The sequence below is a fragment of the Mytilus edulis genome, chromosome 6 (assembly GCF_963676685.1).
Source record: "Mytilus edulis chromosome 6, xbMytEdul2.2, whole genome shotgun sequence".
In the NCBI taxonomy this organism is placed as follows: Eukaryota; Metazoa; Mollusca; class Bivalvia; order Mytilida; family Mytilidae; genus Mytilus; species Mytilus edulis.
The window spans coordinates 70,126,611-70,139,519 of record NC_092349.1 but is presented as its reverse complement, the minus strand read 5'-3'; the positions used below and the strand labels follow the sequence as shown (position 1 = coordinate 70,139,519).

Below are 12,909 nucleotides of genomic sequence, written 5' to 3'. Positions count from 1 at the left end.
AAACACAAATAAATTACCATGTAAGAATTGTTATAAAATATAAATATTTTTAAATCTTGAAAATATATTGTGTTATTCGTAAGTGAATTAAGATACACCATCACTGTTTTCTTATTTGAGCATACTTATATAATTTGATGATATGAATAAAACAAGTAGTTATTGAAATCAGAAAAAATATCAAACATTCATTAAAATTGAAATGATTTTTGTTGATGTCAAATAGAACATGCAGTTATTTTTAATAGTTTACACTGCAAAGACTACATGGATAAGTTTCAGCAATAGGAAATGCATGTAGAGGTGTACTTAACATTCTCTGTTGATCAGGTAAAAACAAACATAGAATTTTTTATTTCAGAAGTACCAATTTTTTTTATATAAAAGAAAAATTGTGTGTCTATAGTTACATGGTTTTATTTATGATATATCTTGTATACAGGAGGAAAGAAAACATATATTAAGTTGCATCTTTAAATTTGTAGTGTGCAAACAAAATCCACAAAGAATACCTACAAACAAGAATGTGTCCATAGTACACGGATGCCCCACTTGCACTATCATTTTCTATGTTCAGTGGACCGTGAAATTGGAGTCAAAACTTTAATTTGGAATTAAAATTAGAAAGATCATATCATAGGGAACATGTGTACTAAGTTTCAAGTTGATGTAACTTCATCAAAAACTACCTTGACCAAAAACTTTAACCTGAACTTCGCACTATTATTTTCTATGTTCAGTGGACCATGAAATTGGGGTCAAAACTATAATTTGGCATTAAAATTAGAAAGATCATATCATGGGGAACATGTGTACTAAGTTTCAAGTTGATTGGACTTCAACTTCATAAAAAACTACCTTGACCAAAAACTTTAACCTGAAGCGAACGGACGCACAGATGAACGGACGGACGGAGGTACAGACCAGAAAACATAATGCCCCTCTACTATTGTAGGTGGGGCATAAAACTGAATCCACATTAAATACCTATACAGACATGAAATATTTTTGTTACATTTCAATCAACAATCATTAAAATATGATTCCTAAAAAGACTAACCTGTCACTAAATTTAGCTTCTTATCTTTGTAAAGCACACCCATAAACTGTAAAACATTCGGGTGATTTAGACTTCTAAGCACTGATACCTGAAAATAAAAAAAATAAAAATTTCATACCAAATAACACTGAAATAAAATAATAATGAAAAAAATATTTATTTTGATGGATTAATCTGATAAAGGCATAGGTTCAAAATGGCACTTGTTTCTAGCTTAACTTTCAAATATGGATTATTCACCATTATTACATTGGTTGCAAGGAAATACCATGATTTCATGGTGAAAGAAAAAGGACAATTTCAAATGTGAAATAAATCTGATAATTTCACTCCTCTGACCTAATACAATGTGTGTTGGTGATGACATTGCATCAAAACATATTGGGAGTGGGTAAAAAAAGATATAGTTTTTTGTATTTTATACTTTAATTCCACTAAAAGGCGGATGGTCAATGTAATAAACGAATTACTAATGAAAGAATTCAAATATAAAAAAATATTCAACTCGTGAAATTTGTACTCCACTGAACTATTTAAATTTAAGCTTCCCCTAAATCCAGGAAATCCACAAATAAAAAATTCACAGAATTTAGCAGGATAATATTTTTTCTCACGTAAAAGTATTTGTATTAACAATAACTGTTAGATGATAAGATGATAAAACAACTAACCTCTTTTAGGAAGCTTTTTTGAGCTTCCTCATCAAACTTAATCATTTCCTTTAGCACCATAACTTCCCCTGTAACTTTGTGAACTACTTTAATGGCTTGTCCAAAGAATCCAGCTCCTATAACTTCTTGATGAATTAGGTCACTAGCACGGAAGACACGGTGATTGAGGTTCTGTAAACGGAAGGAATGAGCACGAGTGAGATCAACGCTTTTTTGGCGACTAGTAGGTGAAGGTGATGGCGATTTACTTCTTCTTCTCGAAGGACTTAAACTGTAAATAAATAATAACATTTACTAGGTTTAAAAATCCCATTTTGATTTTTCATTAGATATATAATGCTTGCCAGTAATTCAGGCCCTTATATTCATAAATCACTATGTCAACAAAATATACTTATATTCTGACAAATGAAATAACTGAAATAAGCATAAATGTTTTTTTATATATATCAGCTTTTTAGTTTCTTGGTTGAATGGTTTTTCATTTGTAATTTCAGGAATTTTTATAGGTTATTTTGCATTATAACTTTTACTCATTGTTGAAGGCACTATATTTGTAAACTTCTATATCATTTAGTCTCAAGTAGAGACAGTGCTTTAAATTATTCATGGAAGCCAGATTTATTATCTGTTACATATAACAGGGAAATGTAAAATATATTTTGGAAAGGGACCATTTACACTAAATATTTCAGGTGTTCTATAAAAAAATTCACAATAAAATAATTACGCTGTACAACATTACAAAAATATAATTATAACATGTCTGTAATACAATGAACATAAGTGTAAAATTAAATTATTTTCTAAAAATATAAATAAACAAATCACTTACGATTTAGACATTACATGTACATGGGAAAATTATATTTGTAGAATTGAAAGGAAGTGTATAAATATCAGTTTCCTGTCTTGAAATTACAACTTTTACGTATTGTATTTAACTTCCCTCAATAATTACAGGGTCATTGTTTCACAAACATATCTACATTAAAATGTGTGAAGCAATTCCATTAAAATAACAAGCATTACAAAACAGTAAAAAACAAGAATGTGTCCCCAGTACACAGATGCCCCACTCACACTATCATTTTCTATGTTCAGTGGACCGTGAAATTGGGGTCAAAACTTTTATTTGGCATTGACATTAGGAAGATCGTATCATAAGAAACATGTGTACTAAGTTTTAAGTTGATTGGACTTCAACTTCATCAAAAACTACCTTGACCAAAAACTTTAACCTAAAGCAGGACAAACGGACGTACGGTACGACAAACGAACGGATGTACACACCAGAAAACATAATGCCCCCTACTATCGTAGGTGCATGGGGCATAAAAAGAATCAACAAAAATACCGAATTCAAAGGTAACTTCAAAAGGCATGAAATCCAGAAAACCTTAAAACCAAAATTTCTATGATATCAACCAACAGAATTACTTGAAACAACTGTTATATTCCTGTATTGCAACAGGCATATTGTGATGAAAATTATGGATTAAACCTGGGTTTATAGCTTGTTAAACCTTTCACTTGTTTATAGTGTTATACAAATTTCAGTAACACAGGTCTACAGTTGTTGTACAAGCAAAAAAAGTTGAAGGCCATATTGTGACCTATCAGCGTTATTTGGTCTCTTGTGAAGAGTTGTCTCATTGGCAATCATATCACATCTTCTTTTTATATAAATATTGCTCATTAAGAATCCACTGTAAGTGTTTTATCTCATATACGAATAAATGACACACAACTTAAACAATTTTTCGCATTACAGAAAATTTCTTTTTGTCAGTTGAACTTCTGATGTTTTTTTTTTTTTTTTTTTAGAATAATCAACAACTAGGTTGTTTGTTTACAAAAACCCTTGTTATCTTACTTTCTGAGATGTGGTTTGAGCCTCTTTTTGACAGGGACACCATTAATGATGACAACATCATCTGACTGTGTAGGACTCTCTAGAGACCGGGGACTACATGGAGGTGTGTCTGTCAATCTAGGAGACTTTACTGGGTCATGTTCTACTGTTAACTGTAGTGATTCACTAGAGTTCTTTAATAGCTTGTCAATCTGAAATATAAACAACACATGTAGTTTTTAAAGCTTGAATTGTTGACTGCTTATCATGTTTAAGTTTATAGAATCTTACTTTAACTGTTTTGCAGTTATTTAACATTAATATCCTTTGTGGCTTGATAGCCAAAGATTTTATCTTCTTTAAGGTGGTACCCAACACTTTCACTAAAATTAATTTGGCTTGTTTAATTTCATAAAATTTAGTTAAAGTATTTACTTTTACCCTTTAACAAAAATATAAAAATTTAAAAAATTTTGAACCAACCGTTTTGTCAGAAAAATTACACTGGTTATATAGCAGTTTGACAAACACCAATTTTGATCATTGAGAAGCTTAAAATTCCTTTTACAACACAACGTAATTAAAATGTTTAGCTGACTTTACAGAGTTATCTCCCTGTAGTGTTAGGTACCACTTTAATTCAAATATTTAATTGATTGATTGACTATTGGTGATGAACTCCACTTTCAGCACTGTTAATCTCAGCAGCCAGTTTTTATTGGGTTCTGCAAATTTTATATACTTATCAACCCTCTCTTCATGTTTTTTTTTGGAATGGGCTTTTGAATATTGTTATACAAATAATAAGAATATCTGTGCAGACTGTTAACTTATGATTAGTGGGTTTACAATAAAATTCCTTGCAAGTATAAGTAACTGATATATCTTAATATATAAAAGAAACTTAAATGTATCTTTATTTTTTGTCATTCTTAATATATTAATCATGTCTTTAAGTATTTCATTTATTTATTTTTAAGAAAAAAAGAAAGAAAAAATCATACCAAAAAAATAAAATATCAAAATGCATACAGCATAAAGCTGTTAAACAAGCAAAAGATGAATTTTGAAAAATTATTTAGCCAGAAACATTATGTTGTTTATAGTTTTTATTGAAAAAAATATCTTTTGTATTTCCACAATTTCCATATATCTTTGTGTAAGATAGTTTCAATATTTTTAATCATCTATACAGAATTCTGCTACATGTATATGATATCAAAGTTTTGTAGTAAGTTAGTTAATATGACCTTTAACCTTACCATTTCTATAGAATTGTCCTTGACACTTATTCCATTGACTTCTAATATACGATCCCCAACGCTGAGTGTATCTAATTCTGGACTGAGATCTAAACTGTAAAATAGAAAATATTCATATAGACAAAGATAATAGTTTTTCATTCCAGATTTGAAGCATTTGTATAGATAGTTAATTTCATTATTCATACAGAAAACAAAATAACATGTACTGTTGTGGGATTGTGATCAACTTTTTGACATAATATAGTCACAAAATTAATGTCGACAAAGATCTAACAAATTTATTGCACAATACTGTGCAATTGAAGATTACTTCTTGAAACTTTTCAAAATTCGAAATTTGAAAAAATATGAAAAAAAAGGAATCCCTAAAAAAAATGGTAACCCCTCCCTCCCATTTTTTGAAACCCCCTTCAACAATAACCCTAAAACTCAATCCCATGCTTTCCTTTGTAGTATTGAACCTTGTAGTACAATTTCAGAGAGATCCATGCACTTAAACACAAGTTATTGTCATGATTGTTTGAAAATTAGAAACTTGCTTCTTTTGGTCCTTTTTTGGCCCCTAATTCCGACATATTTTGGACAATTAACCCAAAACTTAATCCCAGCCTCCCCTTTGGTATATGGTACATTGTGGTACAATTTCAGAGAGATCCATACAATTACACACAAGTTGTTTTCTGGAAAAAATTCTTGTTTTGGCCCCTTTTTGGCCCTTAATTCCTAAACTTTGGCCCCATAACCCCTAAAATGAATCCAAACCTTCTACTTGTGGTTTTAAACATTGTGGTATAATTTTACAGCAATTGAAATACTTGTACACAAGTTATTATACTTAAACTAGAAAAATGCTTGTTTTGGGCCCCTTTTAGGCCCCTAATTCCTAAACGGTTGATACCATCATCCCCAAAATCAATCCCAAGCTTCCTTTTGTGGTATTTAACCTTCTGAAAAAATTTCATTAAGATCTATTCACTTCAACTAAAGTTATTATCCGGAAACCAATGTTTTCGGACGACAACGACGACGCAGACATCATACGATCCCAAAAAACTTTTGGGGTCATATAAAAATAGTTATAAAATGTACTTAATGCATTCTTTTTTCTATGACTACTGGAAGATCTCTCGCCATTTCAATTAGTAGTTTTCCTGCAAGCTTTGGTTTCATTAACCAATAAATGAATTCAAATTTATTTATTTTTTTAGGAAAATCTGTAAGAATCTGTCAGCTAGTCTCATAAGACACTTACTCAGTAATAGTTAGCTGTGGATTGAACTGAAGACTATCCCTAACAGACTGACTGTATTGTGACAATCGTTTTTCCAATGTATAATCTAGTCCTCTCTTTTTATCAGGTGTGGCTGGTATATCCAATAGTTGTATAGAATGTTTATTCTCACTCGGGCGGCTGTCAGATTCTTGATTCTTTGCCTTTTTGTAACATCTCCCACTAAAAAGATAAGAAAAAATATTAACAAAATTATTGAAAGTGAGGTTTATTAAAAAAATGGAGAGATCCTTTAAACCTGACAAAATCAAACACTCTACTTTATTAATCAACAGAACCAAAGAAACATGATCAAAATAATGAATTTGAGATATCACAAAACTTTGTAAGCCTCTTATGAATGTTTTTGTGTTAGTCCAAAGTAAAGAGCCTGGTCAGTGCTCTTCTTATATCATAGCTGGTTCTATTGTATTATCTAGGTATATTGGTATTATGACAGAGGTTTACCTTTGACTGTTTTGGTACATTATGTAGTCCCTGTTAAATTTACTCAATACAATTCGGGCATCTAAAGCTTGACTTTTGCGTAGCATGTATCATTTATTTTTGAGGACCAGATGTTGAAAATTTGTGTTTGTGTAAATTGTTTGCAGTCTCGTTGATTAATACCCCACATTTGATTATATTTTTTTTTATATTTATTGTATTGATCATAATCATAAGGTCCCCGTTTCCTACGCCTTGTGGTTCACATGTAGAAATAAGTACAATAATTGAACATGTGATTTCTCAAAAAAATACCAGGATATTAGTAAAAAATGTTTATCATAATTTGCTGAAAAGAAAGATTTCTTAAAAAAATATCTAAATCTTATAATATAAAATTGTGATCATTAACCACAATTCTGTGCAGGTATATATAATCTATCAATACTTGCCTCTTTGAAAATTCTTGTTTTATAAAAATTCCATTAATTTGACTATTGAAAATTATTGAAATTGTGGTGTACTTTTAGATTTTGAGTGTATTTATAGATGGTGTATAGAGATTTCTGATTATATGTCATACATGTGAAAAGAAAAATATCCCTTACCAACAAAGGATACAGTAATTATCCAAGACACCTTTCAACACATTTTTCATTTCATTCACAGTTTTTACAATTCATAATTTTGAAGAAAATCCTCAAAAAACTTGAAAGTGATAAATTTAAGTCAGGAAAACCATTCCTATGTCATATCCTAAAGAACGTGGAAAAAGTTATTTATAAAATATACAACAATACCACATCTTATCGTCTCATTATCTCCTTACATGATATTAAACAAGTACCGCCTAATGTGTGAGTAAGCTTCCTGTATTATCACCAGACATTTTAATCTAATCAAAATTAATTTATATTTATATAAAATGTAATTGAAAGTAATTGAATTCTTGACCTAGCTTTCACTATATCAAGAAGTGATTCATTTTTCAGGTCATGCACTTTCAGGTTATTTATAGGTCAATGTGACTTAATTATTTAGTTAAATCATCATTTCATTTGTTCATGTATGACTAACTTAAGAGAAAAGTGCAAATGCTATCACAACCAATTATAAAGGAGATTATTGGCAAAATCTTTAAAGGGGAATCTATCCAAATGATTATTTTTTTTTCTATTTAGAGAGTATTAAAATTAAAGTTACTATTTTTTTCTTACACTATGTTATTTGATATAGTTCTGTGTATATCCTGCATTTATCATCTTTTTTCTTAACACAAGGTCAAAGTGCTGCTACATTCCCCTCCTAAATTATTAAAACTTATCATATTGCATTTACCATACTATCTTAGTGTAAATTAAATACACCCAATAATGGCAATTAGGGTTAAGGGCTTATAGTTTTATTTAGTTCTTACATTTCAGTTTGGATGTGCTTTCACAGCCTATCTAAAGTCATTTGTCAGCTGTTCTGATCTAATGAGTATTTCTACTTTCATCATGTTCATTAAGTTCATTAAGATTTACATCCATTATAATGGTCACAAAGGTTTACTTGTATAATGTTTGTCTTTAAAATACTGAATTATGCTACTTTAAAAATTAAGTTTCAACCGATGGAAACAATTTTGTCACAACTACACATATTCAATCTGAACATTCATTTTTAACTGAATTGCTTCCTCTGGTTATAGATGCAATTACGTTCAAATGCTGAAAGTCCTTACAATAAATTATTGGCTCAGATTATCGGCCTAAAAAAATCTCTCAACTCTGCCTTTTTGTACTAAATGTAGTCCAATTATGAAAGAGTATTATTTTAAGACCTTGACAATTTATATAACTGAAGTCTTATGTCTGCTAGTTGATTGATCAGCTGTTAATGAAAATGATTAAGATTCAAACTTTGGTAGCCTATTTTATTTCCTGACTATCAAAAACCCTCTAAAAAAGTTCAAAAGCTTCTTATAGTCCAGTGATACATCATCAAAATGATTCATATATAAAACTTCCAATAAAACAAAATTAAATAGTTAAATCTAAGTTTACACCTAGATACCAATGCATTTAACAAAACTTTAAAAATTCTTCAAAACTCTTGTCAAAAATACATTGAATAGCAAAAGTCAATTTATAAGTGTGTTAGATAATATTACAGGTGGGTATGCCCTTAATTTTAATCAACAATTTTGAGCATGTTAATTTTAATAATAATATCATTTCAAGTTCTACAAACTAATCCTAAAGACTTAAAGTCTAGAAATTCCCCTTTATTCCAGTCTTATTTTATACAAATTGCAAATCTGATTGTTCAGCATGTATCATCACATTAGCTTTCTCTGAATTATTGGTTGCAATATTTCAAACAGAATAAATGCTGCAAAAATGCACCGTTGAAATTTTTTTTGTGAAATTACCAGAAGAGCTTAGATCTTTCTACCAAACCATAAGCGTCACCATCACCAATGTAACTACGACAACTTATACACTGGAAACACTCAGGGTGGTAACGATGCTCACCAGCTACCTGTAATATACAATTAGTTACTTTAATTAACTAATTACAATTATTATTTGTTAATATGCAAAAAATTAGTCAAATATGACATATGAACATGTGTGGAAATATCTGTGTACTATATATTATCTATAATTTTGAAATTGTACCTTCAAGGCCATTAAAGTGGATTGATGGGATGTGTGGATATCAACTTTTGATACTTGTTAAAGACGCAATTGACAAGATTTGTCTGACAAAAGATTTATTTACTATAAAATCAAAATAAAGTGTTACATTAACCTTTCAAGGGCAATTAGTAGAAATGAAAACAATTAAATCAGTTACACAATATGACATTTCAGATTTTTATACCCATGATCCTTCATAAACATGTGATATAAAATAACATTTTTTATTTTTTCTCAAACTCAATGTACATATGTAAATAGCTGTCAACTTCACAAGAACCATTTCATTACCAAAGTTGTATGCAATAATATATTATTTCACTGATGGCAAAATATAAAATATTACCACAGATCAAGGGAGATAAGCAGGAAAGTCATTGAAACTGCACATATAAACAATTCAATGTAACCAAAACAAGGCTTAACAGCCATATTAAAACCAACAACATATATAAATGTTGAACAGTATTCTTGAAATTGGCCAATTCTATTTTCATTATCAAAAGAGTGGTTCTACACACAAACTCAAAAGTTAGTTATATATGGAATGCATTCATGTAAAAATCTACAGTAAATAATATCAGCTTAACAGTTTTATATGACAAATATTATCAATTTCAATAATTGCAATATTTTTCTAAAGCTTTATGCAATATTAAAGCTGAACCAATGCAAGAAAATTGCAAGAAAATAACTTAGTACTTGTGTATAAGTTTTACTTGTGAAACTTATAATAACCTTAAAATCTTATAGAAATCAACATGTAAAGGAAATTTCAAGTATTCTACTCACCAGGTCACCTCAAATAACAACACCAATACACAAAAGAAAATTCCCCAATTAAAACATTTACAAATACCACATCCTGCAGGAAAGGGGTGTCACTCTAGGTACCTGTCCAGTCTAGTCTTGACCAACCAATTAATGATCTTTTAATTAGCATGTATTCTTGACAATGACAGATTGTTATATAATTAAATCAATTGTTTAATGATATTGATTCCCCAGAAGTACATGTATTTTCACACATACTTTAATAGTAAATTACTAAATTATGATATAATTATCCCTTTCATGAAATAATACACAATGATAGTATGGGACTTTATATCTATGTTTTTGTCTACTTAATAAATGTCTTAAAAACTGTTCTTATAAAATTTAAGATTATTGCTTCTACACCTTTAAAAGTTATATACAAAGAGAGGAACCAAATCTGTCTAATTTAACACCTTTTGATTTAAATTTATAAGGCATAATTAGTTAGGACACTTTTCTTGCATGTTTTATGTTATTTTAGTGTTTTATTTATAGGAACTGAATCCATACCCATAGCCAGGGGGTTTGGGGGGGTTGTTTGAACCCCCCCTTGAAATCAAATAAGCACTGTTAAAGTCAATGTTTTGTTAAAATTGTGACTGTTAAAGTCAAGTTCATGAGTCCAACGAACTCCCCCTTGGAAATTCCTGGCAACGGGCCTGGAATCTTATGGACAACACCAATTTCTCCAGGACACAACAAATACTTAGCCTTTTTCATTAACTATTAAAATGCTCCAAACTAAAAGATTCATTATTAGTTGCTAATGAGCTTCCTAAGTTATTTTGCAAATATATATGCAAAAATTGTCTCAATAAAAAGGGATTTTTTTTTGGTCGAGAGATAAATCTAATATCTATATTTTTTATCAGAATTAACTCAAATCATGCTGAATATCTTTAAAAAAAATAAGCAGAAAAAACTAACCTGAAATCAGTTCTCCAGTTTTGAAATTTTGGAACAGTTTCGAAATGAATTTAAACATAAATCTCACACAAACATCCTGTCTGTATACTATATACTATATGAAATCTGACAGTTACAGAATAATTAGGCATACATTACCAATAATTATGTGGGAGTAACTAAATAGGTTGTATATTTAGGTATTTTATCTATATTTAGCCATTGTTTATATAAACTGTTTATGTCAAGACTGCCTTGTATATATTTTTTTGCAATTATAATTCATATCATGATTATGGAAATTCTTGTGTTTTGAGTTTTAAGACCTGAATTTCCTATTGCATACTACAAATGGTTTGAAAAGGAAATTAAGGAAGGATTTTGGAAGGTAGATTATGTAGAGCATTGGCGGATCCAAGGGGAGGGTTCCGGGGTTGGAACCCCCCTTTTTTTTGGACGATCAATGCATTTGAATGGGGACATATAGTTGGAACCACCCCTTTTTCCTGGGTTGGGAACCCCCCCTTTTTGAAATGGCTGGATCCGCCCCTGGTAGAGTTACAGAAGATTGATCAAATCAGAAACAACGATTGCCCCTGGTAGTGAAATTGTTTGATCTGAAGAGGATAGTTTGAAAGGGTCCCATCTGAAATATTGCCAGCCAATTTTTTTTCTCATTGGGATGCACTGGATTCCAATGAGATGAAAATTAGATTTTGAAGGGGAAATATGTGCCACAAATGTTCCATTCTTGCCAATCAACCTAAGTTTATTAAAGATTGATCGTCTTTAGAGAGCTTCACAAATACAAATCAAGTTGCTAGTAGTTGCTGATTGCCATTTTCCTTAGTTTTTTCTGTTACCTATTCTGACACGATCCTCATTAAGGCTTCCTCTTTAAACTAAATTTTACTGTGCATATTTCTGAGTATTTTGTTATTTAACATTGGCTAAAGGAGTTTAGTGTGACAGCCATTTTTACTGAAATAGTACATATTTTTGTCCAAAGGGCAGCTGATATCAGCATCTGAGTGCTTGCTTTCTTGCCTTGCTGAAGACCAATTTGTGGCCTTGAACTCTTATTTGCTCTTTGCCCCCGTTTGGTTTGATGTCTCTTTGACACATTCCCCATTTTGTTTCCCAATTCTATTGTATTTTACCACCTTGTATGACCAACAACTTTGATCAATGCCATATATAATAATTATGATTCAAAAAGGAAGGAGAAACTGAAAGTGTTTGGTTATAATTTTTTAAATTTCTAATTTATTTTTCCTGACTGATTTACTAAAGTATTTCTATTTAAGTATCAACAAAACAATGCAAATAAAGAAAACATCCTTGTTAGATATATATCTGTAATAAACTGAATGTAGATTGGAAACCCCAAAGATCTTTATACGAAATGAATTTTAGGATTATCATCAAAATTTATGTTCAAACTACTCATATTTATAGTTAAATTATTTTTTTGGGAAATTTTCTGTAAAATACCATGGTAACCATAATCTCAATGCATTTTATATCAATTTACCAAGATCGCAGATACACATGGGTATATATTTAGATAGTGCTAAAACATCACCAGGAAAAAACATAAAAGTTGATAATCAAGTTAATTATGCATCAGATATTATTATTAAGAACACTTGCAACTTGATAATGCATCATTGTTTTCTCTCGATAAAAAAAAGTATTATGATAATTGCTCCAGTAATTTTAGTGGAAAGTGAACCAGAGGCACATAAGAGTGTGCATTGCTCCCCTAGGAATACATGGTATATAGTGGACTACCGGTAGAGTAGATATAATGACAAAGATCTTTTTGGTTAATCTGGTAAAGCTGAATCTTTTCTCCTATAGTTTCCCTCTTTTTTTCAGTTTTTGCCTAAAACACAAATAATCATTTAAGGGCAAAGAGTCCTGCCA

General features: G+C 30.1%; 1 protein-coding gene across 5 annotated transcripts in view; it reads right to left on the bottom strand.

Moving 5' to 3' along the window:
* Positions 1–12,909, bottom strand: part of LOC139528266 (LIM domain kinase 2-like) — a 31,575-nt gene that overhangs the window by 6,401 nt on the left and 12,265 nt on the right. For 3 of the 5 annotated variants that reach the window (XM_071324160.1, XM_071324163.1, XM_071324164.1), the window contains exons 3-8: positions 8,985–9,094; positions 6,104–6,304; positions 4,849–4,942; positions 3,608–3,798; positions 1,732–2,002; positions 1,061–1,148 (exon numbers count right to left, since the gene is read on the bottom strand). In XM_071324160.1, coding sequence (XP_071180261.1) covers positions 1,061–1,148; positions 1,732–2,002; positions 3,608–3,798; positions 4,849–4,942; positions 6,104–6,304; positions 8,985–9,094 — 955 coding nt within the window. Of the gene's footprint in view, positions 1–1,060; positions 1,149–1,731; positions 2,003–3,607; positions 3,799–4,848; positions 4,943–6,103; positions 6,305–7,176; positions 7,435–8,984; positions 9,095–10,047; positions 10,233–12,909 lie in introns of those variants that run through there. The other 2 variants (XM_071324166.1, XM_071324165.1) reach the window with 2 other exon arrangements.